This window comes from Folsomia candida, unplaced genomic scaffold (assembly GCF_002217175.1).
Source record: "Folsomia candida strain VU population unplaced genomic scaffold, ASM221717v1 Fcan01_Sc021, whole genome shotgun sequence".
Lineage (NCBI taxonomy): Eukaryota > Metazoa > Arthropoda > Collembola > Entomobryomorpha > Isotomidae > Folsomia > Folsomia candida.
In genome coordinates this window covers 708,481-726,368 of record NW_019091213.1, presented here as the reverse complement: position 1 = coordinate 726,368, position 17,888 = coordinate 708,481, and the positions used below count along the sequence as shown (strand labels likewise).

Sequence of the window (17,888 nt, the reverse complement as noted above, 5' to 3'; positions counted from 1 at the left end):
TTTTTACACCTTCCTTGTCTCCGTCTCTCTCTCCAGAAATCTCATTCCCGTGTTGTCTCACAGGCCGACTGGTGGCATCGTTTAGGGTGACTTACACAACAACGTCAAGATTTTTGTGTCCTTGTTGTGAGTAATTTTCCCCTTTGTATGGGGAACAAAGGGAACTCGGGAATTTGCACAAGACAAGATATAATTGGATTGTTTCTGATTCGCTTGTGATTTGATTTAACAAGTGGTAGGAGCGCGGAGAACGAAGGAGGAGTGCTCTCTAAGAGGATTAACAACATTTGTTCGTGGCGAGAACAGTTGATTATTTGTGAGCCTGTGCCAGTGCCACACGTATGAACTAAATACCGCCGCGCTACTTATCACCAGAGCTCAGCCAGCCAGTCTCCTACTCGAGGCGAGCATTTAAGGGGCAGCTAAATATTGCTGAATTGGGTGAAAGTATTGAGGAAGGAGGAAAGTTTTTTGCAGTGTCAGCTCGTCGAGTGAATGAGACGGAGAGATTTCTCTACTTTCACGTCCAGACCCAAAACTTAAAACCCCATTGAATAGAAAATTGGATGCTGCTGAGCATTGAGCAAAGTTAAAATTTGACAATTACACTTCTCCTTCTTCTTCTTCTTCTTCTCAAAGACCAAATTAAATAGTCAAGTGAGTCTGATTTTGTGTTTTAACTGTATTATTAAAGGCAGAAGCCAAGCAGCAGAGTGGTCCTACTCGAGCGTCGCCACTCGTCTTTCTACAACATCATCATCATTCTGACGACGACGACGACAACCATTACGGCGACATCGAGAATGAAGTACAGCAGCAGCATTGGAAGCACGGATTCTCAACGGTAGACAAAGCGAGGGAAGAAAAGGAACAAAGCAATTCCAATCTCACTGCGACGAAACTCGGTCGCTCTTCAACAGCTTTGTCTTCTCCACCCCCCTCACGCCTGCCCCTCATCACAGTCTCCTCTCTCGTGCAGAGAAACACGACCAACTTGAGCAGTGCGAATCCTTCATCATCACCCACAAACTTATCATCTCCAGAAGAGGAGGAGGAGGAGGAGAGCTTCATCTGGTCCTCGAACAGCAGCAGCAGTGGTGCTGGGAGCAGTACGCTGAGTGGAGACACGGACTTGGAGTCTGAGGAGTTTTTGGCTCTCGAGTGTCAGAAGGTCAACACTGCCCTTGTGAGCCGAGGAGGAGAAGGCGGAGGCGACTCCTTGACACTAGAAGAGCAGGGAGACGAAGAAGCAGCGAATACTAACAAGACCGGGAGCATTAGAGAACTTGTTCCACTGAAGCGTGTGAAAGAATCCCAAGCAAATTCCAGCAGGCTGCCCACTTTCACCCCAGTGCAAAAACAGAGGCTGAAGAAGCTGAGGAAAAAAATGTTTCGGAAACTCAACTGTGGCAGATGTACGGATGCCGTTCGAGGATGCTGCCACGAGGATGACAATGGTGAGTATATGCCCTCCGTTATACGTACAGTAGTCAGTAGCGAGTAAGCACGTGGGACCACCCACAGTTCGAGTAACTCACATCTTGGCATGACGCCACCACACTGAACGACCTCCCCCTCCACCAATCCCCTCAAAATTGAACCTACCAAGAACTGCTTTCAAAATTTTCCCTGGGCTGCTTTCTTACGTTCATGTGTATGCAGAGCGTACCTTTTTCTGAGCACGGAGCCTGTTTACCTTTGCCTCTCAAGCGTGCCAAAATTCGATAAAGTTTCACTTCTGCAAGGCTTTTGTGCTCTTATTGCTTGTGCTTCACTTCACCTAAAAGCGAGTTTGCTTACCTGCTGAGGTCCCAATCAAAGGGACGAGGCTGAGAGTGTTGACGAATGTACGGCACCCGAGTCATGCTTAAAGCTGCACCGCCCTTACTTTTGGCAATAAAGATTCTCTCTCTGCGAAAAGTGCAAAAAGAGCAGCTCAGTCATACCATCAAGGTTCATCCGATTTAAAAAGACCTAAATTCTACTTATCCTTCAGCTCAAGAGAGCACGGAAATCAGTGTAATTCGATGGACTGCTCTCTATCCCACCAAGTTCCGGGAACTATTGTACAGAGATTCCTCCTCGGAGGTGTTGTGTGAGCAGAGAAGGAACGTCTCAACTTCCATCCACATTTTGAGTCGTGCGAAATTTCTCAATTTCATTATGGATACATTTCCATCCCCAGTAAATACGTACACATTTCTGCACCTTGCTCTCTTTTTGGTATGTGCATAGGCTGCCCACGTAGAAAAATATGAATAGATCGCGAGTTATCCCTTCCTGGAATTTTAATACCCTTCCTGGCTCTTTGGAAAAGGGCAGACCTCTGACTTGAGCTGCCGAGTCAATACAAATCCAATACCTCCGTGCGAATAAATTCTTGATCCGCCATCATGAGGTCATATCACAGGTACTCGTGCGTGGTTTTTAGACCACGACATGGCCGAGGACTAAGAATTTAATCGGGACTTGCTTATGCTCCTTTGGAGAGAGAGAGACTGGTGCACATTCCGTGGAAAAGAGGAAGGAAGTGGCGACTTGAATTTGTAAGGAAAGGATCCAAATCGGATGGTGGATGAAGTAGACGAGACGACACTTGAGTGAGCAGTGGTGACGAATCTAAATCCAAATCTCTTATCCCCTCTCTCTCCAGAGTCTGGTTAATCCGGGATTACGGATTGAGGATTGAGATTGGGGATTAATTAATCCTTAATCCCAATCCTCAATCCGCAAGTTTTGACTTTTAATCCCTAATCCTCAATCCCAAAAAGTTTTGAAAAAATAATTAATCCCTAATCCTAATCCCGGAGCGCATTGATTAATCTTAATCCAAGTTTGGGATTAAAATGGGATTAAATCAGCTCCACCTGCTGAAAATTCTCAGAGACTTTGCCAGTTCTCCTTTTGTTTCAATTAAAAATATGTTTCCCATAAGTTATGGGCCATAACTATCGAAATTCCATCGTTGTATTTCACAAACAAAAATTCGATATTATTAAACAAATAGGGAAGTAATTTAATGTCTCTCCAAAACAATGGGAATTACCCTCCGAATATTTAAGAAGTTACCTAAATGGAAAGCAACCTCTTAATGCTCTAAATTTTCCCTCCCCTTAAATGGAAGTAGCCTCTCATTTTGCATATCACAAATCTGTGTAAATTTCGTATCAGTGATGGGTTTTACTACCAGAGTCCGGTTGAATATGTTCTTAAAAACCCTAACTCTTCATGTAAAATGTTTACTCAGATCCCCAACAGATGTATTTATGAAAAACATTTTTTTAATTCATTTTGAATAGCTTAAAAATTATTCTGTTTGACTGCAAAAATGTGAAAAATAGCTTAATATTTCACACTTACAAATAACAAGCTTTCCACATGCTTTGGTTTCATATTACATTAATGAATGGAATCTTCCTGATTTTTATTTAAACCAAGTGTTTGTTGTTAACAATGATATAAGTGCGCATGGAAAGCTCATAAATGAATGGAATTATTTATGTATTGCGAATTTCTTAGATATCTCTAAAAGAATATATCTTTTTGGAAAAATCGCTGACATATGTAAAAAAAAACCTATTGAAGTCTATCAAAAAATGCACGTTTGTGGCTAAATTACTAGGCTGTATGTGCTATCCATGAGTGGTTTTTACCCTCCATATTAAATTTAAGATAAAAATAATAACTTTTAAAAACGGTGCATAGTGACCCTATAGTGTCACTGGTTGCACTTTGCTCACTTGTAACTTCATATTCTTTCGTGGGAAGCGATTAGGTATTAATCGCTAATTTCACTGCGCCAAATTTCACCTTTTGAAGACAATTTTTGAAAATCGCGACTCTATAGTTAGTTCGATTTTATTGAGCTGATGAGAAAAAATCGGTGTACCATTGTACGTGTACCAGTTTTTTTAAGAATTGGTACTGTATAAAGATTCGTCTGGCAATTATAAAAGAATTTTTCGATATTGTCCTGCACCCAAAACCTGTACCAAGCGTAAGCGTGGAGGACCTGTTAAGTTCACAACAGTTTTGAGTACCATGTGCCTTTTAAAAATGCATGCTTTTATGGAAGCCTTAACTTTAATCGTATATAAATAATACGCTTTTTACATAAAATGATAAAATTATGGCTTGTAGATATGTACATTATTTTAAGAGGTAGTTTGCCACCGAAATCCTAATTCAAAAATAACTTTAAGAGGCAGGTATCCATGAAGGGTACTTTTAGAATATTTGGAGGGTACTTCCCATTTAATTGGAGAGGCTTTAAATGCATGCCAACAAATAGTTCATGTATTTAAAAACATTTGATAAGACTTCATCTGTTAAAGTTGATTTTAGTTCACTGATGACTAAGTAAACTTATTTTATGTCACTCATCTGTACACTTCATATTCTTGTGGCCGTATAATAATAACCTAGAGTGGCCAGTGGTAATGCCCACTCATTCACACTTGAATGTTAATCAAATGGAGACTGGACTTAAGTCACTTAAGCGACAACTCACACTTTAGGTCATTATTTATATGGTCATTAGGTTATTCAAATTCAATCGCACTGTTAAGACTTATAAAACAATTTAATTAAGACATCAGAAACATTAACTAGATATAAATGTGATCGACGATAAACACGACTTTAATCCCATTCCGGGATTAAAATCGGACTAAATTAATCCTAATCCCTAATCCCATTGAATGACTTGAGAGATTTAATCCCGAATTAATTTTAATCCCGAGTTAATTTAATCCCTAATCTCAATCCTCAATCCCGAATTTTTTAAAATCAATCCGTAATCCTAATCATTAATCCCACTTTCGTTAATCCCAAGACTCTGTCTCTCTCTCTTGATACGCGCCTATGTGACTTTCGAGATTTTTCCCAGAGAAATATGGAGATAAAATTGAGCAGGTTGCTGGAACGAAAGTGGTGCACTCAGGATCAAGTACCTACGTAGTATCGGGTAGAAGGGCTATTTCTGCCAAAATGTACGAAATAAACCCTGCTTGATGAAGATAATGAAGGAGTGACGACGGGGTAGGAGAAATTCCCAGCCAGCTTTTCACCACTGTGAGACCGACCCATTCCGTTGGCTCTAATTTCACCTGTCCCATTTTCTACTAATAACCGGGTCGACCAATCACACATGCAGTCAGCTAGGCACAAAATGAATCTGCCCCTCGTCATTTCATCCACATCCATCACAAAGAAATATGAACGTATGCACATGTTAGTAATTCAACCCTCAAAACAGCCAAATTACCTCATCACAAAACGCATCACCAAATTTGGTGATATCGAATGAAGCGATTCCTTCACTCTTTTACCTCCACGCACGACACGTGTCCTTATTCTGCACACTCAGTCACTGACAGTTGGGATGAAAACGTGATTCTGGAAAGGAGCTTGTCCGCATCTCTCGATCAATGGGCGACATACTCTCGTCGTTTGCGGTGGTGGTGGTGGGAGAAGGAGTGGGATTTAAGAGATGCGAATTTGAGTGACTTCCTCACTGTGGCAGAGTGAAAGCGGTGAGAACTCGAAAAGCCCCACCACTACATTTCCACGACGGGCGAACATGTGTGTGCAAGTCTTACATGTATTTACCCTTGGGGCTGAGTGGGATGCAGCCAACTCGCTCTCCATCCAGGTGGTCCTCGTGTTTCCATCGAATGCGATAATAAAATGGAATCTGGTCCATATGCAAGCCTCAACTTTCTCCAGTAGCACCATCCCGTGAAATATTATACAGTTCTTAACTATCTATCAACTCAAACTACACAACTAGCACTAAAATGTTGTCGTCCCATGATGCAGCATTTTTATCGCCGTCATTTGCCAGAATTCATGTTTTGTATTAGTTCAACCTTTCACCTTCGTCTTGGCTGGTGCAATAAGACTGTGGTGTGCAAGGGTCTCTGGGTTAGGAATAATTAAGTAACGCCTGGGCTGTGACTAAATAGCGGTGGTTGTGCGTGGAAGTAGACGGACTGGACAGATGGGAGTGGATGACGGGACTTTGAGGAAAGGTGGGGAAGAAGAGGAGACGGTGGGTGGGTGGGAGGACTGAGAGGGCAGGTGGGCAGGGGAGCGGAGGATGGATGGATGGATATCCAATTCATCGCTTCGCCTCTATTCTGAGACAAAATCGATATTTAATCTTGTGCGAGCAGCGGAAGGAGAGATCCACACCGTTCTTCTCACAACAACCATCGTCATATCGATGTTCCATGTGGCCCGGGAGTCGTTGTCCGTAATCAGCGGACAATGCAGTCCTTTCGGAGTCTTAATTGAGTCAATAGCCTTTAATTACGAGCCCAATTTTAAGCCTGACCACGACCAATCCTTCTCTTTCGTTCCGTTGAGATGGCTCTAATTGCTTGTTCTGCAGCCCTCACCGATTTTTCCTACTCCCTTTTCACTCATTGTAAAGCCATGGGTTGGAGGCCTACATGTACTCTCATAAACAGTGCATATTATTTAAATTTAGTGTACTCTTGACTAACGTCACCTGCAACGTAATGGCACTTTTACGCCTTGCGGTGTGTAATCATCTTCAACCTTTCATACGGTCATTGACAACAATATTTATTATCTCTCGCTACGTTTGACTTAAATCGACTGTGACGAAACACATTGTCTCGTTCTGCCTCATAAACGTGGGTCGAAACGGCCTCAGAAAAAAAAATCCACGCATCTTTCCGGCACTGCTTAAAAATGACGTTCCCTGACCACATGCATATGTATTTATGTGTAAATTTCGGACGGTTCTGGCTCTTGAATAGGACAAGAATTTTGGAGAGTTGATTATTATGAGGAGCTCAGGAAACTGATGGGCAAGGAGGAAAAGAAGGGAACGTGTTCATTCTTACTTTCTCCGATTATCGTCCGTTTCCTCCTTTCTTCCTTCGAGAAGCGGAGAGAAAGCGAGGTTGGACTGGAGCTCCCTCGTCGCGTGGTAAATATACTTCTACGTGCCCTCCGAGCTGCAAAGGAAGGAGAGCAGCCATATTTATGAGCATCATTCCATCACGAGATCTTAATTAATCTCTCGGCTTTATTAGTATTACGCAGCGGTGGTCTTAATTCTCCTGGTGGTTCATCACATCTCACTTCACCCCGCCACACACCTTCTCCTCTCCCATTTATTCTTACTCGCCGTCTCCTCTGTTGTGGAGGAATCGTGACGGTTGTTCACCTCAAAGGTCGGGAAAATCTATTCCACAAGACGACATTATTCGCCAGGCCGTGCACTTTTTCCAGCGAGAAGGACGGAGGTGGTGCTATAATAAGCTTTCTCCCCCGAGCGAGAGAATAAGAATGTCGTCTGGAAGGAGTGAGAGTGACGTGACGTTGATCTCATTGTATTTCCAATTGACCTCTGGTTGCGAGGGATCAGATGGCGTAACCACATGTTTCCACCCGACAGGAGAGACAAAAAAAGAGACAAAATATTACTCCTCAGAAAAGGTGTTGGATGCGTGGCAGTCGTCGTCGTCGTGATGTTTGCCCAGACGACGACGATTTAAATTTTAAATCAGCAATTTCGACTCTCCTCACAAGGACTTGCCAAACTTTTCTTTTGAGCCACCTCCACCCATATGCTCGCTCGCACTGCTGCCTGGTCTTTAGAGAGGCTGAACAGACTGCCTGCAGGGATGTGGAAGCGGCTCCTCCGATTAGTTCCACTCCAATGACCATTGAATTGGGGAACCAGGACGGAAGCCGGGCTGGGTGGGTGAGCCTCGTGGTGGATGGGCGAGTAAGTATCTGGAGAAGTGGCTGTGCAAATCCCCTCGAGAAGGGATTGAAAAGGAGAAAATAGTACGCACACAAGGATTATGTAGCAGGATCCACTAACATGTAGACTTTAGAATCTGGATTTGTCTGTGTGCAATGCAAGAAATAGAATGTCGGAATTAAGACAAGTCGGGCAAACGTAGCAGGAGCAGCAGGAGGCTCGCATCATCCCACGACACCATTACTTTCTCCTGATCTCACCCATGGATGGATCCCTCTCTCTCTCTCTCTCTCTCTCTCTCCTGGGCTATTTCGACACGGGAGGAAAGTATAAATAAACAGCCAAACACGGAGAACAAAGACTTGGTACCATGCATCATCCCACATGACTCGGGAACGGATTGTGAGGCTTCTCATAATCATCGGCTCATGGTTTGTTGTCATGAATGAAACTTGATCTCGCCACCACGATTGGCGTCATCTTCAGCCAGAGCATTGTTGTTGTCTTTGTGGGAGAGGAGGGAGGGCGAAATTGGGCGAGGAGGGTAACGTGGCGTGCTTGCTGCAGAGCCATTAATGGAATCGGTTGGGTGAACGTGAGAATTTCTCGAGTTAAATTGTCAGCCTCCGTACATTGTGAGCTTATGGGCTGAGGAGAGCACTCCTTTCTCCTCGCACCTTGACTTTCCCCACGAGCAGCACACAATTCCCACTCCTGCTCCAGAATGAATCCAGGCAGAATGTCTCCCAAGGAATCCACTCCTTTGCCCTGCTCTCCCCGATATTGTGTTACCCGATTCTGATATTTACCCGGATTTCTGCCACTGCTGGGACTCACTTGAACGTGGCAGCTCAGCCAGGAAAGTTGCGTCCCGGTCTTCTCTCTCACTCTCCGTGTCGTTTGGTCGTATCTCGCTCGCTCGCCTGCTGATAGTGCTGAACGGACTTCAACACAAGGCTCTCCTCACAACTTTAGAGATATTTTATCCTCTCGCTCACAGAGATTTGCCCCGAGATCTCCATTTAACGGTCCATTCTCACTCCAACTTGAACCCTTGAACTTTGAGGCGTCCTCGTAAAGTAAAAATAGTGAAGTTGTTGAATCGTCCCCAGGGTTGAAACTAAAAAAAGTTGAGGACGTACACAAGTCGGGAACGAAAGTGCTTACCACGCCGGCTGCCTCTCTGCTCCTTCCTGACTTGAGAGACTTCCCTGATAACCAACGCGACGAGGCCGTGCGGACAAGTTAGATCTCTCCTCTGTTGCAAGGAAGGAAGGAAATTGATTCCACTTGAGCATCCATCATTTGCAATCCGTGGAGTTATTATGCGTGGAGAAGATTTGTTCGTCTCCTCAGAATCGCACAATCTGTTGGAGCAAACCATATCTCACTTTCTTCCGCCGTTCCAAAGTCTTCAAAGTCCTGACGCTGCACTTACTCTGCTCTCTCTTCATCAAGGGACCGACTCCTTGGGTGTAGAATAAAATCTCTCGTGAAACTTGTGCTCAAGTGGATTTCTTCATAATTTGCTAATTAAATTATTGGGATTGGTGGATTGGAAGCATATGCGTCGAACAAGTTGTCCGCAGCACTCTATACCGCGTACGGACGGACGTACGGATGTGCATATAGCGACGCCAGAGTGATTCGCTTATCTCATTACTTGATTAAATTAGCTGATAACTTTTTGATTAGAAATTTAAATGCCGACTCTTTCAAATTATTGGAAAGAAGTTTAATTTCTAAATGGTGCTGAATCAGAGCTTCGAATCTACTTTCTCCATATCGTAAATTAGATCTTTTTGGTGGACGGTGGTGGAGATATCATCGTCGGAATATTCCGCCGCAGAGAGGCAGAAGCAAAGCCATTAAATCATTAACTGATCATCATCAGCATCGTCGTGTGTAAGAGTGAGTTTGGGAGTTGGCGGAGAATAAAGTGTGGAGGGAAAGCGTCAGTTGAGTAGTAAATAAAAAAAAAAACGTGAATGCAACCTGCATCTCGAAGGAATGAACCACCATCCACGAGTTGGGAGATAAATTGCAGTTTCAATTTCAACACTGGCTCTCTGATTTGACATCGGGAACAGTAACGCAAAAAAACGTCGAAACAAAAGTATACTCAACTTTTCATGATACAAAAGGAACTCGGCTCAATTAGGTTAGTTAGCGAGCAACCAGGATTCAAACCGGAAATCGGCTTCATTGCTCCATTTCTACTGCTCCTACGTGTGCACCTACACCCACTTTTGGCCCTACTTGCCAACTGTCCATTCAGACCCGACTGACAGGGGCGGTGGGGAGCGGTATTAAATATTCACCATCGTCTCTTTGTGGGGTCGGACAAGTGGGCAGGAATTTATCTCCGAAAGGACTCTCCTTCTCTGGATCACCCTCTGAGTCTGCACACACATATTTATTTATTCACCGGCGATAGTGCTGCGAATGTGCATGAGAACGTCCTGCTGTGCTATGAGGCCCCCCTTAAAAAGGAGACAATAAATACTGCATGAATTTGCTTCATTAAACGGTGTGCAACCACTTTCTCGTATTTCGCTGCCAATTTGGGACATTGACCAAGAGCAGCGAGACGAGAAGAGTTGCATCTTGGCAAATCACCGTCAAAGTCATCGTCAACGTCAGGGAGGAGAAACTAAGCGTCACTCGAGTGACTTTCTCTCTGCAGCCCATGGCACACAAAGATATTCGTCCATGAGCCACACAGCCCGGCCAAGGAACGTTCTTCTTAGCTCAGCCCAGACCCGAGGGAATGGTTGGAACTTTCACAATAAAAATAATAAAACGCGTTCTCAATTGTTATTTCGTGCAGTTCGACTGCCTCCGCTCGTCTCATGCAAGAGTCTGAAAGGTGGTCCTTGTCCTATAGTCGTCCCACACACAACAAAGACAGAGGGAGATTCATTGTCCAATCTCGTCAACCTAAATGGATTAATGGACTAGAGTGAAGCCCTGCCGCAACCACCAGAATTGGAACGCTGATTCCTAATGGAATGGCAAAAGCACATTTTTCATCCTCGTCAAACGTCAAACGCTCAAACGTCATGAACAATGTGTCATCCTCGAATTTGCGAATATTACCAAAATTAGACCAAAATCAATCCCTCTTTTTTCCATCGTCGAATTGAACTCGCGACGAATAAGAAAAAAACAAGTACAACAATATTGATTGTTCAGAGACATATTTTGACATTTGGACGATTACGAATATCGGACTCGGTGCAAGTGTCGCCACTCACTGTACGACAAATGTGTCACCATTATAGCACAACCCGAACTAGCCTCTTCCACCCCTCTGATTTCTGAACGATGGAAATCCTTTGAAAATAATCAGCTTCAAGAAAGAAAAGTCTGTCTTGCATTGGAAAACTTTAGTGAAAGTTAGCAAGAAATTAACAAAAAAAAAACTTTTCTAGGGACGGGAAACAACTGGGGGCAGAATAATAACGGGGATGACTGTGTGGTGAATTTCATTTTCTATTGAATTCTTTTTGCTGCGGCGCTGAGGAGAGAGGAATAGCTCCACAGGCAGCAGGAGGGGAACAGGGGAATTAACGTGGAGGTGGAGAACAATGAGGTTGAGTGAGTGAGTGTTCAACAAAAGAGCTAACTTTCTCTCTTGTGAGGATAATGGGTGACGAGGTGGCGGACAATGCGAACATTCCAATCCGATACAAAACCTAAACAATGCCAGTGACAATGATACAATGTGGCACGCCGCACATGATAAGACCACTCTCCCTCCCCGCTCCTGTTGATTGTCTCCTCGTCCTCGTCTTGTGTCCATAGCCTCCGGTGGTCCCGCAGTATATTTCTCCAACGGCGTCCTCTCTCTCTCTCCCACTCCTCTCCACGCAACGGGGAGAAAGTCCACATGAGACGCAGAGTGGTGGTGGACGAGCATTGATTTCATTTGATGGTGAATGACAAGGACAAAGCCATAAGTAGTTATTGGTGGTTGACAACACTGGGAATATCTACGTGCACAAATACATCGTAGGGAGAGGACCTCGAAAAAATCATAAGAAAACGACGAAAAACTCTGATACGATGAACCGACCGATGATGGATTGACCAGTCAGACTTGAATGTCGAAACCTCGTGTGACGTCCACCAAGAGTTTTGGTAGCGTCGCCAAACGCTCTTTTCTTTACATGCATAGGTTGCGAGAGAGAAAAAAACTTGATTTATAAAAGTTATGTGCTAGCCTATGGGAGGAAAATGAGCAGAAATGAAATGGGATTTAATTCCAGGGAACGACTCCAAGGATAATATAATCCCGGAATTGAAAAGAGTATTAACTGTGCAAAAGAACCCACTATTTACCATCCGCAGAGAGATATGATGTGCAGAAAGTGCAGAAAAACTTGGGGTACAAACTCGTTCTCCTCCTAAACTATTTATTTCTACCGTTGAATGACTCGTTGAGCAAAGACTGAACCCTACGAACCGAAGTAGTCGTAACAATAATACGCATCAAACGCTGTCCTCCGATAGACGACGATAACTTGGTGACATTTCTTTGGACGAAAACATTGCTTTCTCACTCTCATTGTTGTCGTGTCGCATATTTAAAGGCCGTCGGAAGGGACAACTGACCAACTCAACGGGAGAGTTATTGACCTGAAAAATTCGGACATTGGATTTATTGTCGTGGAGGCGATGTCTCACGAGAAGATTTTTCGTTGTCAAAGTGCGACATTTCAGGGGCTGGGGCCCGACGCGAGAACCACATTTCACCTCGATGGTGCTACTTATCAAATTGGTAAAACAAACACGACGCTTTTTCTCTCTTTTCTCTCTCTCTCTAATACTCATCACTCTTGCTTACATTTGCCAACTCTGAAATAATATTGGCTCGTCGCGGATGACGAGTGACGACGGAGGGTGGTGGTAGTTGACTTGATGATATTGCATATTCGTCCTCCTCGTACACACGTAGCTATTGGTGGTTAGTCGTTGAGGAGGTGAGGTGAGGGCACATGGAGGAACATGCATGCAGGAGAGGAGGATGATAAGTAAACCCACCGAGGCAAAGTGGATAAAAAGTAGCTGCCACCAAACAATCCGTAGTATCTAATAGTGCAAGTAGTCGTCGAAGGTAAATACATTTGACAGTCAACATCGCATTAAATCGATATCCGAGAGAGAGAGGAAGAGGTGGCAGCAGTATTTCTGTATCATTATCGACTCTCACTCGCTAGGCTCCTCTCTCGGGCCGGGTGTTTGCTACTTATCATCACTTTTCACAACCATCGCTCGCACCATATAGGCAGCAGGACTCATCAGGAGCGAGGAGTTCACTTCCTCGTCCTCGCACTCCCAACACGGGTGACGAGGAAGATTGCGGACACTAACTTATTATGCATCACGATGCACACAGTCATCACTTCGGATATGTCTTTTCTCCCCTCCTCGACCTCAGATATCTTGCGGAATTACATAGTTCCAAGAGTAGTTCACTCCAATCATCGTGGCATCACCCTGAAGATAATGATGTAGATGAATATCTGGGCGAAAGTAGAGTGTGGGCGACATGGACGGCGAGAAGCTCGGTTGTTCATAATTGGGTTAAATATGTTGGATGCTGCGGGCGACACAAGAGCTGTCAAGAAGTGTTGATTTCATTTATGATTTTGTCCATCTTTAGCATGAGCACTGTTACATTCTCCTCGTATATATTCCTTCCATCCTTTGCTTTCTCATTTACTTTTGCACGGATTGGGGGATTTTGAACATCTTTTTTTGCTCCAGCCTCTCAAGTCGACAAATGTACGCACGTACGAACTTGTACCCACCCAGCCACTTCCATCTTGGAGCGACACATCGCCTAATAAATGTAACAATAAGCTTGCTAGCGTATTTCGTTAGTGACTTGCTTCAGTATTGTGATTTAAATTGCTTTCCTCTAGCAGCCCACTTTCTTCTGCCTACACACTTCCGCCGTTTTAGACGTCGAGCTTCCCCTCCGTTGTCCTCCTCAATTTTGTGCTTCATTCAGACCCCCAATGTCCCAATGTATTTGTGTACAGCCATGCACCCTGTTTGAGTTGTCAATGTGCAATCAATATTTTTTAGACTAAATCCCAAGCAGCACTAATTGAGAACATCCCAGGCAAGCAGCTGCTTGCTGACGCAATTAAGGATGTTGTTGTCCTGAGTGAAATTTATGGCTTCAACGTGCATGGAAAATTGGCGACATTCATTTTCCTCACTGCTCTTTCTTTACAAATGAAATACGCAGGAGTAGGAAAAGTCTCGCACCCAAGGATGGTCGTAAATCCACCTTTGTTGATCAGCGTGCCTCCACGCGAATTAATTTAGCGGTTAAATAAGCCAATACATGTGGGTTACGTATTGATGAATTATTTTGTGGGCTGGCTGGTGGGTCAGAAACCCAACAATAATGCGTCGTCTTGCACGAGCCGTTAGTATAATTGGTTGTTTGTTTGTTTGGTCAACAAAGTGTCTCAGCGAGTCAGTCTTGGTTGGTGCAGAGCGAGGCTTTGCGACTGCCTGGGAGGAATTAAGTCGGGCGAAAGGCAGGAGGAGTGCATTAAAGCATTAATTAGAATTGATGGATATAGGGTTGACACCATCAGATAATGAGTCGCCGTGACGCAGTTGTGTGGAAAGCCAGAGTCCATAAGTACTGGGATAATCGGCTGATTGTGATAATTTGAGACCTCTCCTCCTTCTCCCGGTGAGCAGGGCTGATGAGCAGAGGAGGAGGGAGTGTCGTCGTCGGCGGCGTCGTTGCTAAATGTTTCTTTCATTAGATTAAAAATCCATGGAGCGGTCGTAGGAATTGCACCCTATTCGCTTTACAACGGGCGTCTCCGCCCCATTTATTCGCACACTGCTGAACCGTGGAGGATCACGACTGCTGCCGCTGGGGTCTTCCTCCTCTGACGCTCTAAACAGGGCCATCCCGCTGAGCCGTTTATCAAGCTGACAAAGTATTTCTCTCCTCTTTCCCAGAAATTGCATAGACTTATCTTCCCACCCTCCAAATTTGGGATGCAAGATTTATCGCTATAGCTTTCAGCTCCGGTTGGCATCACTTTGTTTTCTACACACTGCTCCTGGCTCTGGCTCTGGCTCGGATAATAATGCGAGGCAACAAGGGTGCTAAGCTTTTTAAAGTCGATGAGTTTGCATGCATCCATTCCCCGAAACTCATCCATTGACAATCTCCCGTCCACAATTCTCGAGCCGAGAGAAATCCATTCACCCATCCCACTCATGCAGCAGATAAGTACGTTCGTATGTGCATCTCGACTACATTTTCCTCTTTTGTGGATCTTCTAAATTTAATTTAATCGAGCATCAGTGATGCTGAGCATATACATAAAGTACGTAGCACAGCAGAGTAGATCAGTATACGGATGCTCGTGATCATCCACCCACCAAGAGAGGACGGCGAAGTTAAAAAATTGGGGATCATGGAATTAGAAATATGCAGTGTCAGTATCGTCGTCCTCGTCGGAGCAAGTCAAGTGCTGGCTTTCCTTTCACAGGATGAATGTCCATTATTTTTCAATGCTAATTAATTATTGCCTTATTTTGGGGGATAGATGGAAGTTGAAGTGTGAACGGAGCCTCCGAGACCAAGCTAAGTTTTCCTATTTTATCGGCTGGGTGATGGAATTAGTGAGGAACAAGTTGACTAATTTGTGGGGTTCATGGAAAACTGGCATCATGCAGTACGGGATGCTTTCAGATGAAGGTATTGAAATCACATCCACACAATATTCCGCAGCAGCATCCGCAGCAAGCAGCAGATATATTTATCGTGTATTTTATTCGTAGTCGTTCGTATAGCTTAACCCGACCAGTAATATCCTCAACCGACGTTTTACAACGCCCTGATCCATTTCCTTTCACAAACACAACCATCCTCGCATTTTGTCTTTTTGTCACTCCATCCACAACATTTTTAAGCAACTTTTGACTAGCCCATCGTCACGATAATCTGCACAGACACGTTTGTGCAGGTGGATTTTTTTAAAGAAAACTTCGCAACCGAGGCTGACTAACAATTTGCTGAATGCTTTTACTTATAAACCTGTACCACTAAATAATTCGGCTCTCACAACGGCTGGAAGTTTGTTGAGGATCTAACCGCTTTTCCAGCAAAATTGCTCATTTATTGGAGAATGGCTTAAGAATTGAGAGCTTGGGGGAAAAGATGAAATGAAACTCAATTCCGTAGTAATTAGTAAGTTTGGTTATTACTGCCAGCCAAGTCGGAATGGTGAAGCGTTGCTCTCTACGCAGCTCGTTATTGTTCCTACGTGAAGTGATGACGATGAGTGAAAGCATGTGCACATTAGATATTGGTCTGCTCGATCCTTAATTATTGGCGTTGGCAAATAGTGGAAGAGAGAGATAATTTTTGTGGCCCACGTACATGCTAGAAAATCCCCTCAGCACCAACAACACCACTTGAGCTCAAGTTGGCCAACTAAAACCAAGTATGTAGAGCTCTGGTAGTTGTACATATTATCTGTGTGCGTGTGTTTAGTAGTGCTCTGCAGCTCTCTAATGCAAATGCGTTGCGCAATAATCAATTACACACCTGAGTCCGTCGGCAATAACGTTGGTGGTGGTGGTCAAATCACTCTCTCACCAAATTTCAAACGCCCACTTTCACAGGCTCAATTATGTAATATTGTTCAAATTCTAGTCTTTAAAACCGTATGGATCTGCATTTCGCCTAGTTTTTATCGTTTTTTGCTTGTTTGACACACAGATTAGCTATGTAACTGGAGGCACGCACAGCCGCAGCCAGCCAGACATACACACATGTACTTATCTAGTCCCTTATAGTTGCGATCCATGGTTGTTAACATGCTTTGTTGTGAACTTGTTTCAGTTCCCAACGATGAGCGGACGAATGGTGTGAAGATCCTCCGCAAGAAAGGTGAGCAGATTGTTTGCATAATTATTCAAAAAGTGTCCCATAGTTGAACTGGCATTAAATATGAGGGTCTGATTGGCTTTGCAGACTCGCCGGTGGACCTGAGCACGGAACTCACCGCCGTCACGAACCGAGCTGTAATCGCAAGGCTGAAACTGATCCTCGAGAAGTTGGACAATGGGCAACACGAGGCCAGTTTTTAAAAAAACATCGCTCAAGTTGACACTGACGGGAGGGAGGCAATATTGATGTTATTTTCGTTTCTTCTTGTGCGTTGCAGGCCATCTCACCTGAAGTGCTTCGGAGAAACATTCTCTACGCTGTGACAGTCATCCAGGGCGGCGATCCTGTTCTCGACAGGTCAGGCCGGGGTTTTCTTAACATTTACATTATTCCCATTGTCCCATTGTGGCAAAAACCTGTAATAATAACAGACAATCATCCTTCTCCGTCTCTCTTTGTGTCCTCTAATAAAAAATGACGCCGCGCATTCCGTAAATAAACATGGAGACGAGTCTATAATATGCTCTCCTTTTGAGTGCATCAGAATGTCCATGGGTTACGAAAGGGGAGGCCTTCAGAGAGAATGAGAGAACTCTTTCGGACAGGACACAATGTCATGCTGTCAACCTTCCGAATTTAAGTAGTGTTCCAGACCATAAATCAATACAAGATGAGGACACCATCACAAAGGAGAAAAGGACAGCAGAGGTTGAACTTTGAGACAAAACTGACATGAGTTTGTACACGGGAAAGTGGTTGAGTACAAATAAGTGTGTTATGTCGCTCATAGGTAGGCATTCAAACTTTCGCTCAACAAGACGTGAAAGTTTCCGTCGGCAAATGCTCCTTGGCAGGACAAGCCTGAGAAATTGTATATACGGTCACAACTACATACTTGCACATAGAGGCCCAACCATTAACTAACTCTACGTAACTGCACATGTATCGCAGCAATAGCACATTGCCCCTCCATTCTAGTGCTGTTCATGTCTCATTCATCGTCTCAGAGAGAGAGAGAGTCAATACTGCTCAATAGCTCTCAATAGTTTCACTCACCACCCGTCCCACAATGGGACTTGAGTGGAAATATGAGATAATTCTCCGCATAGCACGAGAGCAGATACACAGGCACACTCTGCTTGAGTGGAATTCCAGGAAAGCAAAAATACTTTTCAGTGATTGATAGGGTAAAAAGTTGGG

At 44.1% G+C, this 17,888-nt stretch overlaps 1 protein-coding gene across 1 annotated transcript in view; it reads left to right on the top strand.

Annotated features, from left to right (window-relative positions):
• The first annotated feature begins 669 nt into the window (after nucleotides 1-669).
• Nucleotides 670-17,888, top strand: part of LOC110858342 (calcium/calmodulin-dependent 3',5'-cyclic nucleotide phosphodiesterase 1A) — a 48,227-nt gene continuing 31,008 nt past the window's right edge. Inside the window, exons 1-4 of the mRNA XM_035858839.1 lie at nucleotides 670-1,457; nucleotides 16,641-16,688; nucleotides 16,773-16,876; nucleotides 16,966-17,045. Of these exons, the coding sequence (XP_035714732.1) occupies nucleotides 1,388-1,457; nucleotides 16,641-16,688; nucleotides 16,773-16,876; nucleotides 16,966-17,045 (302 nt within the window). The 5' untranslated portion in view covers nucleotides 670-1,387. The remainder of the gene's footprint in view (nucleotides 1,458-16,640; nucleotides 16,689-16,772; nucleotides 16,877-16,965; nucleotides 17,046-17,888) is intronic.